The 25,270-nt window shown below is 39.6% G+C and overlaps 3 protein-coding genes and 1 long non-coding RNA gene across 13 annotated transcripts in view; 2 read left to right on the top strand and 2 right to left on the bottom strand.

Annotated features, from left to right (window-relative positions):
* ATXN7L1 (ataxin 7 like 1) overlaps positions 1-4,287 on the top strand; it is a 113,275-nt gene extending 108,988 nt beyond the window's left edge. For 5 of the 9 annotated variants that reach the window (XM_086886727.1, XM_086886729.1, XM_023918934.2 and 2 more), the window contains one exon: positions 1,632-4,287. In XM_086886727.1, the coding sequence (XP_086742853.1) occupies positions 1,632-1,673 (42 nt within the window). In that variant the 3' untranslated portion in view covers positions 1,674-4,287. Of the gene's footprint in view, positions 1-1,179 lie in introns of all 9 variants that reach the window. The other 4 variants (XM_086886728.1, XM_086886730.1, XM_086886733.1 and 1 more) reach the window with 2 other exon arrangements.
* A 3,445-nt stretch (positions 4,288-7,732) lies between these two features.
* LOC147653436 (uncharacterized) lies at positions 7,733-11,506 on the bottom strand. The gene is made up of 3 exons (XR_015286135.1): positions 11,038-11,506; positions 10,790-10,947; positions 7,733-10,224 (listed from the first exon to the last, which is right to left on the bottom strand). It is a non-coding gene; the product is annotated as an uncharacterized LOC147653436 (long non-coding RNA).
* On the top strand, positions 11,380-15,808 carry EFCAB10 (EF-hand calcium binding domain 10). 2 transcript variants are annotated; one of them, XM_086886757.1, is made up of 4 exons: positions 11,380-11,656; positions 11,772-11,936; positions 12,215-12,299; positions 12,809-14,373. In XM_086886757.1, the coding sequence occupies exons 1-4, from the start codon at positions 11,557-11,559 to the stop codon at positions 12,843-12,845; spliced, it is 387 nt and encodes a 128-aa protein (XP_086742883.1). In that variant the 5' UTR covers positions 11,380-11,556; the 3' UTR covers positions 12,846-14,373. The 2 variants fall into 2 exon arrangements, with proteins under 2 accessions (XP_086742883.1, XP_086742884.1); XM_086886758.1 differs by lacking the exon at positions 12,809-14,373 and adding an exon at positions 15,732-15,808 and having other exon boundaries at positions 11,445-11,656.
* On the bottom strand, positions 13,847-25,236 carry RINT1 (RAD50 interactor 1). The gene is made up of 14 exons (XM_023945424.2): positions 24,654-25,236; positions 23,413-23,608; positions 23,007-23,248; positions 22,664-22,837; positions 22,437-22,586; positions 21,148-21,304; positions 19,217-19,327; positions 18,807-19,032; positions 18,078-18,215; positions 17,131-17,330; positions 15,715-15,929; positions 14,880-15,060; positions 14,677-14,795; positions 13,847-14,082 (listed from the first exon to the last, which is right to left on the bottom strand). The coding sequence occupies exons 2-14, from the start codon at positions 23,587-23,589 to the stop codon at positions 13,869-13,871; spliced, it is 2,304 nt and encodes a 767-aa protein (XP_023801192.2). The 5' UTR covers positions 23,590-23,608; positions 24,654-25,236; the 3' UTR covers positions 13,847-13,868.
* Between the last annotated feature and the right edge of the window lie 34 nt (positions 25,237-25,270).

Here is a 25,270-nt window from a genome sequence, read left to right as displayed (position 1 = left end):
GAGCTGCTTTGTTGGCAGCGTTTATCTCCAATCTAGCAATTGAATAGTCTCTAAATAAAATCTATCTTAAACTACGGTAATATTTCATTATAAAGGTGTTAATAATTAGGTAACAATAAGTGGATCTACAAGTGTATGTTGTGTCAGTAAAAACTGGAAGCTGGGCTCTCTTGTTTTGAATGTTAGTGTTGCTATAACCATGATAATCAGGGAGTCCAAGTGAAGCAAGATCTGTAGGCAGAGACAATCTCTGCTATACACCAGGGTTTATAGTTGGAAAAATCTGGCAAGTTTTCATGAATACATCACAACAACAGACTTCTAACAATGCAGTTGGAAGCAGAGTTGTAGCTGCTGAGCTAAATGTGCATATGGAGCAGTTCCTCTGGACTGCCTCCGCTGTGTTCCCTGGCCAGGCAACCTGGTGGAGCTGTCTGCTGGTGCAGAGGGAGAGCCAAAGGGAGGAGAAGATTGTTGTTCTCAAGAGAAGGGAGAGGGGTCCGTAACTCATCACAGGGTTGAGTGGCTGGGTGAGAGTGTGGCATTTGGAAAATGGTGTTGGGCTGTAAACCCAACCTTGTTTGCACCTGTGACGGCCCAGGCGCAGTCCTGGGAGAGCTTCCCGCTGACCTTCCCAAAGCAGCCAGTCAGAACGACAGAACACACAGCAACGCTGGGAAGGTCACCTGCCACCCTTAACTGAGTGCTCATTATTGAGCTGTGAGCTGAAGGTGGCCTGTAGTTGTTCTCATGGCACAGGAGTGGCTCCTTTTGATCACTTGCTCCATGTGTTGAAGTTCACTCGGGTACTCCCGTGGGACTGGTGGATCACGAGAATTGTTGTGGGCCTGTCAGCTCGCTCCCATTACATTAAACTCCATCAGGTTAAACTCAAACAGATTCTTCTCAATTAATGTTTAATATGAATATTGCTGCCCTTCTTTGAGACCTGAACTAGGGATTGTATGCATAAAAGCTTGCCTGGTTTTCCAACTATTGTTGCTTCAGTAAAAGAAATACTACTTTTTCCTAAAAAAACTACTTGGTCTTTAACAAAAATTAATGGAATAGTAGTTTTACAGTCAAACTATTTGTGCCTGTATGTATTAAAAGTTTGTTTTCTCCAGATTTTATTCTTGTTCTAGGTTTTTAACTAATCAAGTCTTTTTGTCTTCATAGTGCTTTTAGGTGCCTGAAAGTGTTAACACTTCAAGACCTCAGTATGCGGTGGTTTTTAAATACTGAGTAACTAGATCATTTTATTAAGGGAAGGTGACAACGTGTATGCTGTGTGAGGATTCCTTGTGCATGAAAACATGCTGTGTAGAGGAAAAGATTCTTCAGAGTTGTCGTCTAATTGCTGCTCTTTATTTGTAATGATAACCAAGTTAATGAACATGAGATTCACCAAAGCTTACTAAAATCAGACCGTCCCAAAAGGAAATATGCCGTTTATTCAAAGCAGTTCCTTTTCTTAAAGGTCTAATGTAGTCAGTAAACAGGGAGGAAATTTAGTTCAGGGACTTGAAAAAAATTCCTGCTTTGAGTACTGTCAGCCACAGACATTATTGAAGTGTTTTATACCAAAAGACATTGTGTGATTTTGAACCTGGCTCTGGTTTCTCTTTTAGAAGACATCAAACCGGACTGGTAGAATAAGGACTCTTCCATAACAAGGAAAAGGAACCAGCCTATAATCTCTAGCTCTCAGCAGCCCTACTCCACAGGGTTTTTCTTTTCTATGTCCTGCAGATGGATTTAATCTTTTATGAATTTGTGGTTTTAAAGAGAATTAAATTTACAGAAAACTGTAATAGTGATTTGTTTAGTTTTTCCACTTGTATTTGCCACTGATCTGTACGTTCTGCTTGGTTATGTTTCATGCCTTTTAAAGCTGTTAGCGTTGCAATGCTCCCTTTGTTTCCTAACCAGAACACAATGGACATTCCAAAAAAAAAAAAAAAATCCAGATCATGATTTGAATTTATTTAAAGGATCTCCAAATTTTTTCAATAAATAAAAATTACAGTAATTCTGTATTTAAGCTTGTCCTATGGATAAAAATTGAGTGCATTTCTTAGTAATTTGCAAACAGCTGGGGCACTGCAACTTTAGGGACTAATCCTGATTGGTGCTCTGTACCTACAGCATTTAATAATTTCAGTGGGAATTCTGGGTGTTCAGCCTCTTCCAGGATCAGGCTCTTAAGGAATCTATACTTCAATCAATGCACAGCAGAATTTTGCACCAAACTGTAATTACTGTTATCAGGGGCCCAATGTGTAAAATCCCCATATCTTGGGGGATTTCCAGACCCTTAAGAACGCAACACTTGATAACTTCAGTGAACAGTTTGGGTTTGTGAGAACAGGAGTTGAGCAGATTGGCTTGCATTAATAGAATTGCACTGACAGTGTTTCTTATAGGATTACTGAATAATTTTTTAATAAAATATAGATTTTATAATCAGGAAGCCAATACTAGGTACTGGAACAATAGTACAGAGGAGTTAATTTTTATTTCTACAGTGTTAAAAGTGCACTTATATGCTGGTTTATTTACATCTTGGGGAAAGGCGAGAGACTGCAAATAGGGAGATTATTACTACTTTCTTTTTTAAAAAAAGAAGGGTTAAGGCAAATTTTAAGACTAAAAATGTTTAAGCAATTATAAACAAGGCTAGACCCTTTGAAAAAAGTTTAGAAATATTCTTAAAATAAATTTTTATAGTGTTAATTTTGTAATAATTTATGTTTTGCTATACTTCAGAGCTAACTGACCGGTATAGTTTCAGAAACAGTATGAAACTTAGGAAAGTTTAAGCAATGTTTATATTTTTAAAATGTTCTTTGAATTATGTTTTTATTGTACATTTCTTCAGACTGAAAAATGTGTACATATCTTTGTTATTTTTGCACAATTTTTGTCTTGTTCAGTTTTAGGAGCAGTACTATGTTGATTTTTTTTTAATTTATTTTGAGTTATAAAACTGCAGGATTTTAAAAATCTCAGTAACAAAGTCATCCTCTGTAATCAATGAACTGCTATTTCTAGTTGTTGAGGGGAAAACAGTGGTTGTGAGATTCAGTGGTTGCTTCTGAGAAATAATGCTAATCAGTGACTGAAGGAGCAATTTTGTAGTTTTAGAAAGCTTTAGCTGTTTCCATGCATCTTTTAATTGGAAAGCTGAATTATGGAGCCTGTCCTTTGAATGCTGCTTAAATTTTATTTTCAACTGGCTTACACCTGAGAGCATTTCAGGAAAGTTAAGCACGAAGTAAAATCCCGTGGTGTTCTTTCATCATCAAAGAATCATTATTTAATGAAATGTACCTGAAATTTTAGCCTGCAAAATGAAATGGAAGTAAACTCTTGGAAAAAAGTGGATACAAACTGGACCAGCCTATAATGCATTCTTAGTGTAGCATTCACTCGTAGTTCTTTTTCTTCCCCATTTGCCTGAAAACCTTGTGATTTGTTTCCAGCAATAGAGGCTCAGAAGCTTTGGTTGTTACACATTCGCAATGCATAGGCCCGTCAGCCATAAAAAGCGACTTGGATAACTTGTATGCCTTCTTTTGTATCGATGTAACAATTGTAAATAGTGCTGATCGACCTTTGTAGAGAATAGTTTATACAGCATATTCTATTATTGCTGATTCTCAGTGAACTATTGTTTTAAAAAAAAATAAGAAAAAAAGAAATTTTTCTATTTACACCTTATATTTTGTTATGCTGTTGACCCATGGCACTTTAACAAAACTCTGTGGGTTTTGCATAGCTGGTCAGTCATGGGATATATTAAATAACTGTTGTTGCACAGAAATGAATTTGCACCTGCTATATTGTGCTTTCCTACTACAGATTTTAGAACCTTTTCCAGAAGACTTTTGAAGAAAGCATGTCCAATCATTCTAAGAAAAAAAAAAATGCCATACTTGTACAGCCAATTTCTTTTCTACAATCCATATTTTGTAACACTAAGTATTTTCATTCTTTGTCCTGCACCTTTATGTATTAGCAGTATCAAATAGAATTCATTCCATGCTTGTGATAATTGTAAGCAGAATAAATGTCTAAAGTAGGTGTAAATAGTAAATTCTATGGCTTACAGTTTAAAAAAGGAAAACCAGAACAAACATGTATCTGATTGATACTGCCATGGTTCAACACCGGGCCTGGAGATATTCTCTAGTGAGCGATTGTATTTTTTGTTTTTTGCTTTATTATTATTTTTTTTTTGTAACATGGCTTTGTAAATAAAATAATTTATATGTTTGTAAGAAACAGATGGGGTTTGTCATTATTTCTCTTTGCAAAGCAAAAATGGTGTGCATTGCAAGACTGCTCTTTCTCTTCCCAGAGGCTGAAATACATTTTGCAGATGCCCTGCACTGAGAATTCCATGGTAGTTCAAAAGATCTGCCCAGCTTTCCCTACAGGGCTGAATTCCCCTGGGATTATTTTTGGCATTCATGTCTAAAATATTTCTGTATTTATATGTCAAGACACATGCAGTGATCAGCTACTGAGGTTTTTTGCACTTATAAACCATTTTTAAATTCCTTTGCTTAGCTGAATGTATTTTCTCATTCCTTACCAGTGTAAGAATTAACTTTGTTACAGCTGCTAGATTTAGGAATTCTCACTTCAATGGGCAGTACAAATTTATAACCAGTCTTTTTATCATCATTAATACTAAAACCGCAGCTCTTATCTAGGCATTAAGATTCTTGTTCTGTGCAGAGCCTGTTCCAATTACAGATCAAATGAGACTTAAATTGTTCATTGGCTCGACAGCTCTGCAGAGAGGATTGCAGTTCTTTCTCTCGCAGGCACCCTCTTCTGCAAATCTGGGGACGATGTACATTTTCATGCTCCTTTTTTGAAGTATCTGGAAACTGTCTTGGAGATGCTGTAGGGAAGATGCTCACAATTGCAGTACCTTTTCCAAAAGCAAGCAATTTGGACTGCAACCTGCATTTTTGTGTGCACACACTCAGAACTGGCAGAGGAGATAGGAAGCTGGGCTGCCTTGCAGGAAAAGGGAATTGAAGGAGGGTGATTTTACATGCTAGGTAAACAGCTTTTTGTGAGGTGTCTTGCATTTTCTGAGACCTGTCACAAAAGCTAATCCTAAATTTCCTCTTTACTATCCAATTCATGCCTTGATCTGAGATACTCTGAGATACTTGTATTTTGAATGCTTTTTTTTTTTTTTTATCTTTAGTTTATCTTTTCCACTGCAGAAAAAAAAATTAATATCATGAAGTAGCAGTAGATGCTGAAGTTTCATCTGATAGAAGTGTTCCTCATGTATGGCTAAAAAGTAACACTGTTCATAAGATGCTTTGCTATTTCTAGCAGCCATTAGAAATTAAAACTACATCCTAGAAAACAGAATATGGCTGATATATTAGTTGTATTCGTTTCTTGCCATCGTTGCTTATGGCCAGCAAAGGTTGAAGACCACTGACTTTACTTTCCAAAAATGAATCAGATTTTTAGTTCTTGTGGGTTTGTTGGAATAATCTTTAAGTTGTTCTCATATTTGGAGTTGGGTTTCCCCTCCTTTTTTTGGTTATGTAAAAGTATTTTGCTTGTATCACTCCTCTCCTGCTTGTATTCTCTAACATGCTCTAAATATCACCAATTTTAGAGAAAGCAGATCACACTGTAACTTTACTCATTGCACTGTAGTTTTTATGCTTCTGTTTGTACCATGGAATTACTTATATTAGAAGAAAGTCATTGCTGTGTGCAACCAGGATCTGTTTTATTCTTCCAAATCTGTCAGGATTCACAAATGGAAAAAATGCCAGATACTGATTCCAGAAATATTTGGAGGAGCATCATACAACACATTCAGACTACAGAACACAAGAATGTGTATTTCATGCAAATTTTTCTATGCTGTTTTGCTCCTTGAATACTTCCTGAAAGGAACAATTCAAAGTAAATGCAGATCTCTTTTAAAAGATACTTTCCTAAATAGAAGAAAGCTAAAGCTGATCATTCAGCAGCAGGTCCCAGTCTGCCCTTTGACTGGAGGATCCATGGCAGATGGTACTGGGTTCTTCTCATTTTGTAATGCGCCACAAATGACACAGGCTGCATTCTCTTGTGTGGGGGTTTTGTTCTTTATGACTGACCCAAAAATCTTTAGCTCTTGTCTGCGATCTCTTGTCCCTACAGTAATGAGAAGAGAAGCTTCAGAGGAAGTTTGCCAGCAATAGTAGTCAGGATCCAGGAAACTTGATTTGAGGGTAAGGACACCTGTAGGGATTTGAGATGGGGCACCACTTTCAGCTGTGCCCTTGGCCAATTTCCCAAATGTGACATATTAAAAATACATCAAATAAAATAATTTTTTTTTTAATTTAATTTTTTAAAATAAAAATTAAAAATTCAATCTGGGTTTGCCTAACTTGGAGCAGTTGCTAACATGGTTGATGTGACACCATAAGGGTAGTTTTTCAGAAAAGCTGTTTATCATGGACAAAGTGCATTTACAGAACCCACAGGTGTGAAAGCCTTTTGGTGTAAGTACAAAGAATGGCCTGATGAACATGGGAGCAGCCCTGGAGTCCCATGCTGGCGTCAGCTCATTTCCAGCCTGGCCCTACTGAGGCAGCAGATGAAATGGTGATGGAGGAGACATCACTGCAGAAGAGAAACTGTCATCCCTTCCCAGTGGGAAATTTCCTCGGTGCTGATTTGGAGAGCTCTGGCACAGGTGAGTGAGATAGGTCACTACTGGGGAATGACAACACAGGCTCAACCTCTTTGCCTTTCCCACCACTGGTGCAGAAAATTTATATTTACATTTTATATTTATATTTTATATTTATTTTTATATTTTATATTTATCTTGCCTCAGTTCTAAGCTGTTCTCAACAGCCTACACAAGAAACCTTCCCCTCTGGTCAGCTCTGCTCTTAAATTGTAATTATTTGCCTTCCTTTTTTTTAGTTTTCTCTTATTTTGACCCATAATCAGTTAGGGAGTTTTGTAGTGTGGTTTCTTGGGCATTTGGGGTTTGTGTTGTTTTTATAATCTTGCCTTTAGCTACTCCTTCCATGTTACTTTTCTTTAGGATTTGTGTTGTAACACCAACAAGGGCTCTTCCTGGTAACTCTGCTTTTACAAAATACTGACTGAAGTGACTACAGTTAGAGTAGATGTGTGGATTTCCAATCAAGTACAGGAAAAAAAGGGGTTACTTTTCAGAAACACAAACCTTTAGAGATGCACAATCCATACTTACTTCTGCGTCTTAACTGCATGCCCACCTTTTTGTTGCTCAAAATGTCTATTTGAGCCATGGGTGGTCAGAGACACTGAAGCGTTGGCATCTGACTTAGATGGACCTCAGATCTCTCCCACCCTGTGTGGTGTGAACTCATTCAACAGATACTGCTGGAATAAAAGCATCTGTGCTCTGGAGAGCTATGGGCTCAGGGCCTTACTTAAACAGGAAAATATACTGTATATATCAAAGAATGCAGGCTTCTGCTCAGGTAACTTCTTTTTTCCCCTTAGCCTTCAGCAGGAGTCTAACCACAGTTCCAGGAAATCAGCTTCATGGCTTTTCAGCCAACTGAGAACTGGACAGTTCTGTGACAGTAGTGTCTTCTGATATCAAACTAGGCACTTTGTGACTTATTTCTCCTGGACTCACAAACAAGAAGTACTTTTGTAATTTATTTTCCCCAGTACATGATTTCTGATGACAGGTTTAGCCTTTATTTTGCAGCTGACTGGGTGAAAGAAAAACAAAAAAGCCAACATTCACAACTTAGACTGATGACTGCGGGCTCTTGTTCTAGAAAGGACTAGGATGGCACAAGTGGTGATCCAGCTACTGAAGTACATCAAGGACAATTTTTTGACAGAAGGGCTCAGCTAGCAGAGGGGGGCTATGCTAGACATGCTGCTCACACCTAAGGAAGGGCTGCTGGGAGCACTGACACTGGTGGCAGCCTTGGCAGCAGCAACTACAATATAGCAAAGCTTAAGATTCTGAGGGAAGAGAGGAAGATGAATTGCAGCCCTGAAATTCAAGAGAGCTGACTTTGTCTCCTGCTACCATTTTGTTGGCAGAATCCCTCAGAAGACTGAGCCAGGAGAGTAAGCTGAAGCACAGGAACAGTCCATTCTGATCTGCAGGAAGCTGAGCAGACATGGGAGATAGTCAGCAGCTCTCCATTCAGCCATGCTGGATAAGTCAGAGGCAAAAGGCAAATACAAAGATTGTAGAAGCAGGGATGGACTACCTTAGCAGAATAAACATTGCCTAGGCATGCTGAAACAGAACCAGTAAAACCAAAGCTCAGTTGGAGTTGGAACTAGTGAGGGATGTGAAAGATACTTCTAGAACATTAACATAGAAGGAAATGTAAAATGTGAGCCCCACTGCATGTGGTAGTTAACCCGGTGACAGAGGACGGGGAAGTGACGGAGGGACACTCATTGCTACCTTTGCTTCAGGTTTTAACTGGAGAGGTCTGTGCTGAGAGCTTGGGGCATAGTTTGGGCACTGAGGTGCTGTCCCCAGAATGTCTGAGTGAAGGACTAGTTATCCTGCATCTCTAGAAGCCTATGGGAAAAGTTGGGCTTGATTCAAGGATACAGGCTGATACCATTCCCATGTAGCTGAGCACTGGAACACAGAGCAAATGATGTTCTGAAGTCTCCATTTGGAGACAGTAAAAACTTGAAAAGGCTGTGAGTAACCTGAGCTGGTCTTTGAAATTAACCCAGTTTGAGGAGGAAAGGGAGTTGACCACAAGATCTCCAGAGGACTTAATTATTCAACTTAATTATTCCACTGTTCTGTACAGTAAAAACAACCAAAAAAAGTTGTTCTGGCTGTTGGAATAATTAATACTCAGAAGCCCAGTATTTCCATAGTTAAGCAGTTTCCTCTATAAATACATATTATAAAATCCCCTGATGAAGAGCTCACCTGTATCTTAAGAGTCTTTGGGGACACACAGAGGGAAGGTGCAGTGGAACTGTTCCAAAGCACCTACAGCAATGGCAGAACCAATCCCTACAGCTCACCCTAGCACGGTGCTTCCCAATGTCCATGCTGAGGAGCAGCAGAGGTAAAGCCTTAAAGGAGCTGCTCTCAGCAGCTGTGTGCACAGGAAACCTGTGGCACATCTGAGGATCTTTCCCAATCTGTATTGCTCCTGTCTTTTCCCACAGCCCTAGGCTTCAGTCTTCTGACACTCCCATTTGAAAGAACATGTCCATCTGCCTGTTTCCCCCTGCAAGGTAGTTCTGGAGCCAGCTGCATATCTGACCTGCAGTCCCTGTTTCTCTTCATTATTACAACTCTTAAAGGCTTGTAGTCTATTTAGCCCTATTAAATTAGATAAAAGATTAAATTATTAGTGATATTCTGTAGAAGACTCAGCTTCTGTCACAACAGGTATTAAGCCTTTTAAACAAATTAATTTATATAACCAGGACACTTTAAACACATGAAAATAACTTAATCCTTTAGTTCTTTATTAAAACTCATTTAGCAGCATCTCTATAATAGAACCAGAATAATTTCAAATGTTTGTCAAATCCTGTTTTTCTCAGCTTCCAGAAGTTCAATTTCTCTTACAATAGCCCATGCGAACTCTATACAAATTATCCTGAACTATCATACTTTTTATCCATATATATGGATAGCTGATACTATCATTATATGAACTGAAGATAATTTATTACATAAGTAATAAATGATTCATTATCAGAGTATTTTTTCAAGTAAATAAACTGTGCTTCCTTAATAGGGGAATAGAATTTTAAAAAATACATTTCTTGTTGAAAATCAAATTGGGGTCACTCTGTTTAGTGATTTATATATTTTTTTTAACCATTCCTCAGGGAAACACACTTAAATCTGTAATTCCTGTGCTTATTCTTAAAATTTTAGCCTTAATGTGTATTTCATACTGATTATTTGTTGACCACTAAAGGAGAAACATCTTTTGCCAAAAGCTGGTTTCTTTGACCCAAACACTGTCCTACCTACCTACCAGTATATCATTTGTTCCTTCTTTTCCTGTCAATCTTCCTATCCTCATTTTCAATAATGTATTTTCCAGATCTCTATTTCTCCTCTGCTGACCAATTCTCCTGTTTGTACTTCTCCACATTTCAATCTGCACTTTCTCCTATGTCTTCTTTTGGGGAAAAAATTTTGCTAGTGCTTTGTGAACTCTGCAGAAAGGCATAGAAAGACAAATGCAGGAATGGATTGAGTAACTATGTAACGTTTTATTTAGGAAAAGGAGATTTCCATCACTGCTTGGCAACTGTCATAGGAGGCAACTGTTAGAAACCTACAGTTCCTCTAGCCCTAATTGAGACTCAAACCAAGTAGCATAGTCATTTAAAATACTAAAGAATACATACAGCACATGGCTGTACAGTCTCTGCAGCTTTGGATGCTTTCTCCCACCTTATCTAAAAAAAAAAATAAGTGAATTCTATTACTGTCTTGTGATAGTTTTGGCAAATAGTTAAATATATTTAGCACTAGTCTTTTCATAGGAATACTGTTCTTCTTTACTATATGCTCATTTATCACTGTTGGATTTTATTTGATGGCAGACAGTTATATATTTGTAGATTTCCTTAATTTTGTTTTAGTGAGATGCTTTACTTGATTATGGTTCTATTAACAGTGGGTAGTACAGTCAAAAGCTTCTTTCATATCTCTTCTCTGTTTGCAGAGGCTATGCTGCAAGGCTCAATAATGGTTTTAAAATGCAAACTCTCTTACTCTCCATTGCTGGCCACTGTTTTGCACTTCGTACGGGTGTGGAGCTCTGGGAACATCCCGGCAGCCCCTCACACCGCGGGGATGAACCAGGGCTGTGCCCGCGAAACGGTGAGAGGTGAAGAAAGTGGTACCGCCGGTGGAAGGAAACGCAGCTGGAGCTAAGAACACAGAAACACAGAATCCTTAGGGCTGGGAGAGATCATCCTGCCCAACCCCCCTGCCCTGCAGCAGGTGAGACGGGAGCGCACCCAGGCGGGTTTGGAATGTCTCCAGAGGGGGAGGCCCGCGACCGCCCTGGGCAGCTGTTCCAGTGCTCTGTCACCCTCACGTAAAGTTCTTCCTCATCCTGAGGTGGAACTTCTTGTGGTTCGTTTTATGGCCAACGCTACCCGACCTGTCGCTGGCATCGCTGAAAAGAATCTGGCCCATCCTCTTGGCAGCGGCCTTTGAGATATTTGTTGCATTGAGAGAGGATATCATTAGTCTTCTCCAGACTATCAGGCCCTCAACACCTGCACACGCGTTAAAAAGCACCGCGTGTAATTTGCTTTCCCCACGAACCAACGCAGAGCCGGGACCCAGCCGGGAGCGAGGCGTGGTTGTTCCGGTGCTAACGTGACGACTTCCAGGAAAGTCAGTTTTTCCTTCCCCTTCCCGCTCACCCCAGCGGAGCGTCCCGCTCCTCTGCTCGCCCTCCTCCCGCCCCGTGCCCGCCCAGCTCCCGCCGCGGGCCCCGCTGCCGCCTCACGCCGCCCCGGCACCGCGGCATGGCGACGGCCGAGGAGCAGAGCCGCGAGTACCTGCGGCGGCACCGGCTGCCCGAGCTGCTGCACCGCCTCGGAGCGCTGCTGCTCTTCCACCGGCCCGGTGCGCACGGGCCCGGCCCCGCCGAGAGCGGGGCGGCAGCGGGGGCGGCGGGGCCAGAGGCCTCCGCTCCCCGGCTGAGGGCCCGGTGCCCGCGGGCACTCTGACCTCGTTGCAGAAAGGCCACGCGAGTTCCTGATCCAGGTGCTGGAGAGGGTAAAGGCCGGGAGACGAGCCGAGGGCGAGTACCCGTTCCTCATGGACGAGGCCAACGTGGACGCCATGTTCAGCCTGCTGGATGTCCTAGGCCAGGGCCACATCCGGCCCGCGCAGTACAGGGAAGGTGCGTCCACCTGCACCCCTGCTCACAACAAACTGTTTGCTTGCACAGAATTATTAAAATAGTTTCCAGGTTACCCATCTGTATACTTTAGAATTATCCACACAGCTGCCCACAGGACCTGGAACTTGGGAAAGTTGAATGTTACATGTGGTTGTTTCCTACACAGAAGTTACATGGTATTATGCTACACGTTTACCTTCTGTTAGATCAAGGCACCTTTAAATTTCAATTTGTCTTTCCAAAGACTCACATGAAAAATTCTCTTTTGTTAACTTTAGCTCTTAAAACCTTGGGACTAAGCACTGAGGATTTGGAGCTAGATGATGACGTGCTTATCACATTGGATGTATTCAAGGAAGGAATGTAAGTTTAATTGAAATCGTGGTTTTGGTTTTATTTTTTGGAGGGTACATATGCATAGAAGATATTTTACTGAGATTTTTTATTTACAAAACTACGTAATTAAAGGACTTGCTAGTTTAAGCTTGACTGTGTCACTTTGCATTGCAAGATTAAAAAAAGGTCAGTGATTGCCTGACCTTCTTGCCATGCTGTAAGGTGAACCAAACTCCATGCCCTCCACCAGCTCAGTTTCAGGATCTTCTCATGGTACCCACCCCTAGGTCAGAGCAAGGGTCATCAGGCAGCCCAGGGATTAAAATATGGATCTAGAAATGTGGAACAGTGAGGTCCTGTTGTCTTTGTCAGGGGTGGTACCACAGCTGGAGATGAAATAGGTTCAGAGTTCAAATAATTCCTCATAGTCAAGGTATGGTTCTAGAAGTGATTTTTTAGTAACTGTTGCAATTGCTGAAAGGTAATGAACTAATAATCTTAATTATCTAACTAGAGATTTTCTTTTTCTGTCTTAGGAAGAAAAAGATGCTGGAGAGCTGGTCTGTGTATTAGTTTGAGCAGTGATCTTCTATATACATATTAAAAACAGGCATCTTCCCCAGTTTTTCTTCTGGTTTGTCAGCTGTGAAGTGTTGATTTTAAGCAATACTCTCTTTTTCTAATCTTCCCCACCCTTCAGAGGAGCAATCAGCTGAAAAGGACAAATGACAACAACGTGTTCATGTCGAGAAGGCACTGAAGAGAGTATCTTTAAGAATTGCTGTTCTTAGTATAATTAGACAGTTAAAAAAAGAAGTAGAGATGTCTTACGCACCTCAAATAGTATTTTGGAGTTTCCTCTTTCAGATTATAGTTTACAGTAAAGAATTGTTACCTGTTGGCTCATTACCACTGAATAAAATCAAGTTTGTTTTTGGGATGGTGCTGGGTTTTGGTTTTCAGGTATTTTTAAGGAAAAAACAACCAGGTATGACAAATGTCCACAGGTAAATACCAAGTGGTATTTTCAAATTTAGCACACGCTATGCAATTTACAAGGAGAAACTTAAAAAAAAAAAAATAGGAGATTGTTTTTTTCTGTACAAGACTATCTTAATTTGTATGAACAAAACAGTGAAATATTCCTTCTTTCTGCATTGATTATATACATTTTAATACAGAACATCCATTACCTGGATTTTGGAGTTGTGAAACATCTGTGTTTAACTGAAGACCAACCAGTTCATAGGGAACATTAGCCCACATTGTACAAAAATGCAATTACAGTGTAAATACTCTGTGTTCCTTAGAATGATACAGCAAACACTGACATGGTGCACTATTCATTAGAGATGAACACAGTTTTATCTTCCAAATGCAGTGGCAAGGTGGCCATGGAAAATAAGATCTGCACAGTTCAACACCAAGTCATTTTGAATTGTTTTTTTTTTTTTAACTATATAGAATAAGGTGAAAGATTAGATTAAAACATACTCTCAGCATACATAATTGAAATAAGTATTTAAAGATATCTGCTTTGCTTTTGCTTGGAATAAGTAATCTAGACCAAGTTATTAACCATTTCTGAAGAAGTCTTTATTTTCCTGTATTTGGCCAACTAGCTCTCAAACTGAGAAGAATCTCAACATCCCTTTGAGACAGTTTATAAACTCCAAGTTCATTTAGTGCTGCTGTTGCAGACGGCTGGCTTGGCTTTAATGATTCATTTTCTGAAGCTGACTGCAGGACATCCTTCAGAAGCAAGGCCGAGCCAATATTCAGGTTCAGGATAATGCAGGCTTCTTTTATGCTAGAGGAAAAGTTACATGGATTAATGTAAGCAGCACAAATTTAAATGTAACAAAAAACCTTCCATGCTCCATTTTGGTTTAAAAATACTCAGATTTCAGCCCCAATTAGATGAGGATTTTGATGCTAGACTCTTCAGGAGACTGTGGGCTAGGAAAAAAAGACTAACCAGAAAGAAAGTAGCAGCTTCTCATCCATGACAGCAGCTAGACTGCTACACAAGACAATCCTGAGGAAGAACATAGTTTAAAGTAGTCCTTCTAACAATAAAGTTTGTTGTGTTGTAACTGTATCTTTGACTAGCTTATTCAGCCCCAGTTTCAGAGGTTTGTGCTACTTAATATTTCTTCCATAATTTTATCTAGACATCCTGACTGCACAAAATACTCCAAGACATGACAAAGTCTGTTGCTGTCTGAGTACATTCTGCAGAATCAATTTTTCTAGTTGAAAACATCAGATACATGAATGATCCACGCCTTTAAAGTGTGGATCTAAACTAACTGTGAAAACCACTTGGTTTTAAGTAACACACTTGCATTTCTTTGGACCCTCACTTTTGAAATACCAGTAGGTCAGAAGTTTGCCTACTTACTGCTTGAAGTAGTTTTCTGGCCTCTTGCAGTAGTGTGAAAATAAGGGGAACAAATTCCGACTCATATCAAACTGGAGCTGTGCTGCTCCTCCTTCATTGAAATGATTTGCCATAATGATCTACAAACACACAAGAAGTACATCTGCTGTTTAAGCCAGTCACTGAAGCCTACATTGCATTGCACAGGTTACACTGATACCCACTTCCTGATAGATGTACAAATCCACTTTCTCTGCAAGCATTTGCCAGAAAATTTTAAACAGCGAGTGGCAGAGCTGCTGCTCCAGTTGTAGCAAACGGTCTCGCAGTGTCTGCAACATCGGGCACGCCGTGCTCGACAAAGACATCACTGCTTGCTCTGCTTGAGAGGGTAAAGACAGCCACCTAAAAGAAACCATTGCACTGCAGTTGTTAGAATTAAATTCATATTACAACTGAAGTTAAAATTACCCTTAAAAAAAAAATCTTACCCATTTGCAATGTTTCAGAGACAATTCTTTCCCATTTCTAATCTAAAAGTTATCAGTCTAATGCTATGTTTGAATTTCATTTAATATTATACTCATGCTTTAGTTATAAAATCTCTGAACATGTCATTCTAGGGAACCCCATCTAACTTGAAAATCATTGAGTTGTATTTCTTTTACGAAGTACTTCAGAAATTCTACTCAGGAGAAAATATTCAAGAATCCCTAGGAGTCTGTGAAGACAGAACAGTCATGACAGCCCATTTTGCATAAAATCTTCAATACTACTATGAAGAAAATAATTCCTGTTCAAAATAGAAAACTAAAATGATCCAGAATCTTTCCTAGGGTTTTTAACTAATGAATGCACTAATTGTGGAACTACTTTAGAAAACACAGCATGACAATGGTCCCAAGGTAAGAATGAAGAGAATTTTCCAGAACTCATTACCCTGCAGCTTTCCCACTCCAGAAAAAAAATACTATTATCTATTCTTGCCTTTATTTACCTCAGCATTTTAAACAGGAAATAATACCATAATATGTGAAGAGATTAAATAAACAGAATCACCTCTCTTTTTTGTACAGCTTCGCAGCATCTTTGACCTCTCTGAAGACATGATCTACTTGTCGCGTCAGCATGTCGTGCTTCAGGCGCTCCAGGAGGTTGATCATGTCATCAAAGACAGAGCTCTCCATGGACGCCAGCTGTCCCAGCTGGAGCTGGCTCACCGTGTCACTTTCTGCACAAACCTCTAGCTCGGCCTGCTGCAGCTGCAAGAAGAACTAGGCAAACAAAACCAGAGAGGAACACCACAGAAAATAATCTTACCCCTTGAACTTTTCATTGGAACTTTGTTAGGCATAGTTCTAGAAAACACTCTCCTCTGGCACATTTATAAAATAAAATTTTAAGATTTTAAAAACACTTTCTTATCTTTCCCTGTGGTCTTAATTTAGTGAAAAATAAAACATGCTGGTTTAATCCTAGTGATGGACCTGATACAGGTTGCAGATACAACAGCAGATAAGTAAAGGGAACAGATCTAGAGAAATACAGAAAATATATTTTAAGATTGACAGCAGCATGCTTTTAAAAAAAATTCCTACATTGGCCTCTTTAAGATTTGCAAAAGTAAACTTTAATAGTAATTTTTTTAGCAATGATTATTCATTGAATCATAAATTTACTGTGCTGACAACAGCAAGAAAATTGAATTTATCAAGATCAATGTGACATTGTGGTAATAGCTTGTTGGTTTTGCTTTTAAGCAGATCACGACACTGTAGTATATGCAGTTATTCAACATGAAGGCTGCTGTCCTGTCAAGGTTATCCCCTGCTAGAGCCACAGCTTCCTGTGAAGACAGTAAGAATTTGGAGGTTCCCACAGCACACACAATGCCTTGTTCTGCACACTCCATGTGAAACAGGTTTTTTGACCTTTAGCATCAATAGTCTTAGAAAAGCTGAAATTCTGCACTAGGCCATGCTGCCAGCAGGCTGTTGTACAGCAGTCACTAATTCCCAGTTATCACTGAGTGACCTTTCTGGGCCACACCTGAACCATGTTGCAACACAGATTACCCACATGGGATTTGTCTAAGGTCTCCTGACATGGGAGGAATTCAAACACTAGGCAAAGGCTGCTGCTCTCGTTCAGAGATCTCCAAAATCAATTCTTTTTTTTTTACAATAAAAAGCATTTTACAAAAACTAATGTTTTGTCTCTTCAGATTGTTCCATTTCCCAGGCTCTCTCTGCATTTCCCTAGAAACTTTATAATTGGCATCTTAGGCCTCAAACAATAACCCATCCTTATTTATACATCTTTTACTAAATCCAAATTTATATCTCATTCTACTTTTTCAGTAATTAATTCTCTTAATACACCTAAAAAGTGATGAAAATAAAATGTCTGTTACAAAACAAACATCCAAAGTCCATTTTTAAATATTTGGTTTCCTAAAGAAGATTAATTACTTACTACATTGTCAGCCCAGTCTGCCAACACTGTTGCTATATAGTTAACAGCATTAAGGATTGCACAGTAGCGGAATCCTAAGGAAGCTCTTGTCTCTTCCTTCATTACTTGAGTTAATCGTATCCTGAAATCATCAACTAACTCCTTCTGTAGGCCCAGGAACTGGAGTTTTCTAGAAGCTGTTGGAAGATTCTTATACCTGTCTGGAAAGACATTAATAAAATGTTTTTAGCCTTTCCAACAGTAAATAAAAGCTTTTCAAAAAGAAACATTACAGGCACATTACTGTACCACCTCACACCTATGAGAACATAATATAGTCATTATTTAAATGTCAGTATTTAAAACAGTTGATATTTCAATGTTTTCAGGGAAACTGTTTGCCCATGCAAAAGCTAAAAAGGCAATGACTTTCTTCCCCCTCCTCATTCCACGAGCAGTTTATATTCTAACACTTGAAGCAATGTGTGGTAACACCACACCCTCCTCTTCAGGCAGCCCCTAAAGCTTCCTCACACAGAGAAAAGACAAAGCCATTGCAGATGCAACTGTCTCCTGAAGACACACTTGCTCTTATGTACTGTTGCAAAAAACGAGAAGTTACTTAATAGCTTCTGAAGTCTCACAGATTCGAAAGGACTATTATCATTTATTACTGCATTGCAACAAATTATATTCTGCCAACTATGAGAGAATATGGTAAATATCAAATGTATATTTTTAATTATTGTTTTGCAAACATATTACTAGGTCAAGATTGTTCATGCATGAGTTAGTGTCCAAAATACAAAATGAACAGGAAACTTTTTTTTATTAAGCTGCAAACATGACAACTTTGCAACATTACTTGATGATTACTACTGACAATGAATATTTAGTAAAGAGGTCTGTTAGCTGAAAGTTCTTTACTGTTCATTACAAACAAGAGCAATGCCCATAGATATAATTACCTGTTATAACTAACAAGAGAGTCATAAAAGTTTCAGCACAGTCTGGAACTTTCATTTCATCCACATCAGTGATATCTTTGTATTGTGATATCCACGCAGCCTCTGATGAAAGCATGGAGTCCATCTTCTGAAGAGCAACTGAGATGCAAAAAAACTTGTAAGTTAAGTTTTTAATTAAAAAAAAAATCTAACAAAAGCCCCTCTAAAATATATCAAAATAAAAGCTTTATCTCTAGTAAATTAAGTTCTGCATTATCAGGTTATAAAAATTACTGACAACTCATTTCATACAAAACCAGCTTCAATGTATCTGCATTTGCAACACTGTTAACAGAATTAAATGTCAGAATTGACTGGGGGATTTGATTTGTTTTTTAATAGTTGGCTTGCTCCTTTCCAATATACTACTTCTTCATTTCTCAGAAACTAACGCCTCACCCTTATTTCTGTTTAAAGTCCATCTCTGTCTGTACACACATAACATTTGTCTAAAAATAAGCCCACTTGATTGCATACAGCCTAGGGGCAAGAGTGCCACAAAATACAGAAGTACTGTTGAAACCAAATCAATTTTTATTCGGAATAATTACAGAGCATTAATATACCTATGGTTTTGTTAGTAGCCCTGTCCAAGTGCCTTATCCTATTTAAGAAGGGTAGCTGTGTAAGTAGACACATACTTTCTGACTGTGCAACATAAAGGCCAAAAAAATGCACTGGAAATCTTACATTTTTTTTCCACTGTTAGCCACCTTTGGAAGCAGGATTCTTCTGACAGAATATGCATGCAACTGGGAAAGCTGCTAAGATAACCATGAACGCTGTATAACTCTCTCTCAAATAGAAGTACCTCATCCACAAGGTGACAAAAGAGTGTATCATCATACAACAGGCAGGGAATATCAGCAGCCAACTTCTCCAAAATCAGCATTACTAGAGCACGAGAGAATTCAAGCTTTGGAAAGGAAAGAAGTGAATGTCAGAGACAGGAAGTACTGACATGTGCAAATACATACACAAGAAACTGCTACTAGACTTGGTCTCACCATGTACACGTTTCAGTGGAAATGGGCCTACACAAATATCTATCAGAGGCTTAGATATTTATATTCTCATTTACAAACCATTTAATTACTTACCCCAGCATTCACTGAAGATCCCACCTTGTCCAGTATTGGCTGGATTTTGTCATCAAGGAACTTTGAATGATTTCCAATCCACATAAGTACTTGTGTTAAATACCACTCAGGCTTATATAAAAAAAGAAAAGACATTATTAAATGTCTCCAAACATATATCCAAGTGCTACTAGTATTTTAGTACAAATTTCAAAAAATGCAACTCCTTCCCTGCCTTCTCTTGATCTCAGGTCACACAAGTCTTCATTCTGTTTTACTTAATTTTCATTTATATAAAAGCATTGTCAGAAAAATATTTCTGGATTTTCACTGTCTTAAATGTACCAAATATTGTGTCTCTCGAGCAAAAATTCCATTTTTATTTCCCCTTTCTCTACTGCTTTCTTACTCATGAGAGCCTTGTTTCTGCTTCATACGCTTTTTCCTGTTATCCTGTGTGGCCCTCATTTCTTGGTACAACAAAAAGGATACGCTCCTGAGAAAAGCTCTGCTCTTATTGTTATTGTACCTAACCTCAGCCCCACCTTCCCCCTAGAAGTGCGGAATCACTTCCTATTTCACATTTTAAAGCCTTTAAGCTTTTTCAGTTTCATCACCTAAAAATATGGGCTTCAGGTTTTGATGAACACTTCTTTCAGCGTTAGTGCAACTGGAAGCAGTTCCTGTTTTCCTCACTCCCAACAATTAAAGAACATTCTGCTGAGGTGCACTCATATTTTGTGTGTCTGTTTCTCACCTCTGTATTCATTTTCACTTGTCTCATTCATTTTATCATGCTTGGGTTGTTGGGTTTTTTTGATGCTCCTTCCCCCGCTGGGCAAGGTCATTGTGAACTCTGAGCCTCTCCTCTGAAATACTGTTAATCCTGTCCAGGTTGCTGTCTTTTAAATATTTTACATTGTTTTGGTTTTTCTTTTAATTGCATTATCCAAGTAATTACTAAACAAAAAAACCCAAAACCCAATCCATAACCCCAACCCAAATTTCAGCAAAGCCCTGTTGAAATATCTTTCTGACCTGCATCTAGATTCCTTGTAAACTTCCTTTAAAGTTCTTCTTCTTTAAATAGTTGTTCACCTATTGTTGTTTGCAAATTCAGTGTCTTGAACGTAATTTTCCATTCGCTTTTAAAATAATCTTTGTTCATATCTAAAACACCTCTTTCACACTGACCTACACAACAGTATTTTAAAAGCTCTGTAGTAGCATCTGTCAAGACTGCAAATGTATTTAGATTTACACAAGATGGTGATCATAAGCAGACTTGGGCAACAGGACTTGTAAAAAACAGCTCTCAAATTCTGCTCCAGATGTGTTACAGTGGCATTAGTGCAATGAAACCCATTCCAATGCTAATTCTCAAATAAAAATCCTCAGTCCTTGAAGGCACAAATACACAAAAAGTGAGTCAGTTTCCAACAACTCAGCATCTTGTTTTATGTCAATTAAAAAAATTAAACCCATTAAAAAAAATAATTATTTAACAGTACCTTTAGACTAATCCCATTTCATATCCTAACTGCAGAGTCCAATATTTTCAGATACATGAAGGTAGCCAAACACAATGCCAAAAATCAAAGTCACAGCCTTTGAGCTCAGGAAATACAGAACAGCGCAAAACCATTTTCAACAAGACAGAAGAAATTAATCAAAACCTGTGAACAGATGGGAGTCAGTCGAAGATTGTAATACTGTTTTATGAAGGATCTGGGCAAGGGAAAAATATTGCCTCACTCAGAGAATATGCCTGTGTCTCTGAAAAGTCTCAAAGTGCTATCTCAATGTCTGCCAACACTTAGGTAGGCACAAGAACTGCACAGGATTCAAAGAATCCTGATTTTGGAAAACATGAAATCCATACAGTTTAAACACAACCATCTAGAGGTTGCTTAGAAAGCAACTGAGAAATGTCAAACCACTTTCTCACATACCTTGTTAAGAACATTGGTTTGTTTATTTCCAGTGAAATGATACTTGAATCTTTTCTGAAGAGGATTCAGCATGATCTGTATTGGAAGGACAATTGGCGGTGAAGGGGGTAAAGGGTACTTTTCTGGCAACTGTTTAGGCTTGGTTAACAGCTCATCTCTAAGTTTGACAGTCAAGGATGGACATAAATGTTGAATTATCCCAGCATCATTATTTTACTAGACAAACACTGCTTAGTTCTACAGCATCGACTGAAGGCAGTATTATAAAAACAATATAATTCCTCAAATATAAAAAATATTTAAAATATTCCACTTTACATAATATTAAATATAACTCAGGCCATTAGACATTATTTATTCAATGACAATACACACTCCTTAAGTCCGTTTGATTTAGGAAATTTATAAGAACCCAGCAAACCACCATTGTCAGAAACAAACACAGTGGCTGTCCAAGAGACACACTTACTCATATTTGTTAAAGGAGAATAAAGACTCCTGGGACTAATAAATGCAATACATGATTTCCCATTTTCATGTAATAGATTTAAGTGAGCCAGTCTGCCAAACCAAAATTGGTGTCAACTCAGGATTGTGTACAATGGCCTTGCATCTTTCCACTACATGATTAAAAAAACCAAAAAAACTGGCAGCCATAGTCACACACACAAAGACTTCATTGAGTTTTAATTTTAATTAATTTTTTGTGAATTATTTAATTCATAAAAATCAGGAACAGAATGAGCAGCAGTGCCCTCTAAGCAACCTCAAAGGCAGACTATGATTGTTGCACAACAGAAATCCTCCCCTTTTTGTAAAGTCTCCTTCCAAGACACATATGTTTAGTCTTCCCTCTTTTTCTTCTGGGGTGAGACATATTAAAGTGATTAAAGCTGATTTCATGTAAGGCTATAAAAGGGAAAGCATTAACTGTGGCTAATAAAACACACATCACACCATTTTTTCATTAACATGCATGGGTAATGGTACCAGACAGTGTAAGGCCAAATCCTCATGCAACCTCAATTGTCAGCTACCATGAGAGCACTGGATCTGATGATTTGGAGTTAAAATGTTGCTACTGACAAAAAGGATGACTTTGGCACTTGGCTTTTTCTAAATGCCAAAAAAACCTAAACAAAAGCCCCAACAACATTCTAATGTTAATACAAAGCAATATAAATTATGTCTCTAGGGAGAATAAAATTTCAAATAAATCTCCTTGAGAATGTGAATCTCTAACAGTTTTTATACATGCTAAAATACACCCCAAGAATTTAAAAGGATACGAGGTTTGCAGTTTCAGAAGCTGACAGAACAGCATCTCCAAGTTGTTGTACACCTCAGGAGCGTTGGCTGGTGCAGCAAGGCCAAATGTCTGGGACTGAGGCGGCCCCACAAAGGGCCAGCGGAGCTGTGTCAGCACCTCCTCGAAGTCACTGCAACATAAAATAAGCACTTGGATGTGAACTTACAGTACAATGTAAAGATGAGGGAGTCACAGTATCTCTCTTACCTTGTCAATTTGTCCTTAAGGATTTTATGCCAGAATTTAACAGTGGATCTCACAAAAGCAAGAAGATGAGAACAAGATGACTCCTGAAGTTTAATATCCAGTTCTGCCATGAGTGCTAGAGTACTGGCTGCCTCTGGAACATTGTTGGTCATCAGGTATTGCTGAATGCTATCACTATAAAACACAAAAACGTCAAGGCCCAATATTCATTAATGATAACAGAAAAGAATAATTTGTGTATTGAAAAGTAAAGACAAAACTTTCTTGAATTTAAAATATTTTGATAATGGGATAAACCAGGTTACCAGCCTCAGAACATATATACAGTACTTAGAAACTTTACCTCAGCTCTTCTATGCGAGAAATCCACTTGAGGTAGGCCAGGTGTCGCTCGATCTCTTCGACCTGACCGATCAGTACATCAAGATCCTCCATCCATGGCTCAGCTTTCAGCAAGTGGCTATTGATGGACTCAGACAGAACAGTTTCTTCCTCTAGAAGCTGACTCAGAGACTTTTTGGAATCTTCTGCATTCTTTAAGGCATTCTGAATTCTTTTAGGAACTTCTGATGAAACTGTAAGTACCTGCATTAACATAGAAGTATTAATGCAGACATAAAACCATTGCACTGTGTAGAGCAGTACCATTTGAGATACTGATACATTTAATCTAGCTGCATATTCTTATTCATATTCTCAGTCATGTAACATGTTCAGAAGAAGGAAAAAAAAACCAGAAAGATGCTTACCTGTTCCTCTAAATGCTTTTTATTTTCAGATAGCTTTTCAATCAGACTATCTAGCTTCCCCAGTGACTCATAGTCATTTCCAAGTTCTCTTTCCACAAATTCAGAAACATAGTATGGAATATCACAGTGGTCTAGATCTCTAGTGACTTCTTTCTTTTTAGCAGCAATGCTTGCCATGTTTTCTTTCTCTGCAATACTGAGGACACAGTTTCTAATTAGCCAACACAAAGACAGCACAAACAAATATTATCTATAGAGGAACAAAACTCCATGAAAAACTGGGCAGTTCAATTCAAACTGAGACTGAAATACCATATTCATGAATTATACTGTTTAAGTGAGACAATTTGCTGGCTTAAGTCTAATCTGAGGTCTGATAAAACCTTGCTTACATATCCAACTGGTGATTTATTATATATTAACTACCAAAGAGAAATACATCTGTTAATTTCTTGCTTCCCCAAAAGCATGAATTCTATTTAAAATGGGTCAATAAGTAAGTAGTTCCCATATATATAATATAGAAAACTTAATGAAAAGTACAAAAAAAATACAAGTTGCAAAGGAAGATGTTCCACTTTCCCTTTTCACAAGTTTAGGATATTTCAAAGGCATCAACTCATCACTAATGTGTTACTAGCAAAGTATCTATATGGGCCTCATAATAATTTGGAAAGTAAATGCATCACTGAAATATTTACCAAAAAAACCCCACAGAGTATAACATAAAAGACACTTGCTGATCCACACATTTGGCAGCATCCAGAGAAACCTGACATTGAGTGGATGTTCACAGTGAAACAAAAAAGGCAACAATGACAACTGTTTGGCTAGTTCAATCCTCAACTTCTTAGTATCACTTTCAAAACAGTATTTAAAAATAAAAACCTATACACTTACACTTCGTCCGCTACAAGCTTTAATTAAGTTAAAACCCCTATTATACTGACAACAGCACAGAGAAAATGGTACAGCTGATGAGCCAGAGTTGCAGAGGCAATAGAGAGCACCAAAAAGAACAAACTGGGTGACCAAGGGTGCTGCAGAGGAAGAAACAAAGAAAACAGAATAGCAAAACTCCTGTTTGCAGCAACCTAAACATAACATGGCAGGAAAAAAGATAATCTAGCGATGCCGTTTTCATACTTAGGGAAAAGGATCGGGTTACAGGAGAGAGGAACAGGACTCTGGGCGCATCACTCCCAGCACCTGCCTGCTCAGCCCCGCGGCTCAGCACCCACCTCGGACAGAGGGCTGGGCCCTTCCAAGGGCCGGCTGGAGGCTCTGCGAGCTCCGGGAGGCTGCGAGCGAAGCGCCGCCGACCACGGCTCGGGCTGCGCGGCCAGGCAGCCCCTCAGCCCGGCGGCGGCTCGGCGAGCCCTTCCTCCCCCGCCACGGCCCCTGGCCGACGAGCCGCCGCTTCCACTCGCAGGATAGTGCCACGGGGACAGGAAGCCGGCGGGTGTCGCCGCCCGGAGCCTTCAGCGCACTCCCCGCGGCTCCCTACGGCAGCAGCGCCGCCCCCGTCGCGTCAGCGGAGCCGCGGGTGAGGGAGCGCGGGGCGCAGGCGCGGCGCCGCTCCAGCGGGCCCCGCTTCCCGCCCCCCGGGGACAGCCGCGTCCCGCCGGCTCGGGGACTGTCCCGCCCCGGGATCCGAGGGACGCGGTCTGGGGAGAGCCGCGTCCCGCCCCGGGCTCCGAGGAACACGGTCTGGGGAGAGCCGTGTCCCGCCCCGGGCTCCGAGTGACGCGGCCTGCGGAGAGCCGCGTCCCGCCGGCTCGGGGACTGTCCCGCCCCGTGCTCCGAAGGCCACGGCCTTTCCCCTCACGGCCTCCCCGCCCCCTCCGAACGCAGCCGC

Source organism: Cyanistes caeruleus, chromosome 4 (assembly GCF_971803275.1).
Source record: "Cyanistes caeruleus chromosome 4, bCyaCae1.hap1.1, whole genome shotgun sequence".
Lineage (NCBI taxonomy): Eukaryota > Metazoa > Chordata > Aves > Passeriformes > Paridae > Cyanistes > Cyanistes caeruleus.
This window is presented reverse-complemented; position numbering and strand designations above follow the sequence as displayed.

Bases quoted from the DNA above. Each gene is read 5' to 3' on its own strand.
- EFCAB10 (XM_086886757.1), top strand. From the start codon at position 11,557: ATGGCGACGGCCGAGGAGCAGAGCCGCGAGTACCTGCGGCGGCACCGG. The intron at 11,937-12,214 runs GTGCGTCCACCT...TGTTAACTTTAG, and splicing joins GCCCGCGCAGTACAGGGAAG to CTCTTAAAACCTTGGGACTA. The intron at 12,300-12,808 runs GTAAGTTTAATT...TTTCTGTCTTAG, and splicing joins GATGTATTCAAGGAAGGAAT to GAAGAAAAAGATGCTGGAGA.
- RINT1 (XM_023945424.2), bottom strand. From the start codon at position 23,589: ATGGCAAGCATTGCTGCTAAAAAGAAAGAAGTCACTAGAGATCTAGAC. The intron at 19,033-19,216 runs GTAAGTAATTAA...TCCTTTCCAAAG, and splicing joins GATCTTCAGTGAATGCTGGG to CTTGAATTCTCTCGTGCTCT. The intron at 18,216-18,806 runs GTAAGATTTCCA...TTTGCATCTCAG, and splicing joins GCTAACAGTGGAAAAAAAAT to TTGCTCTTCAGAAGATGGAC.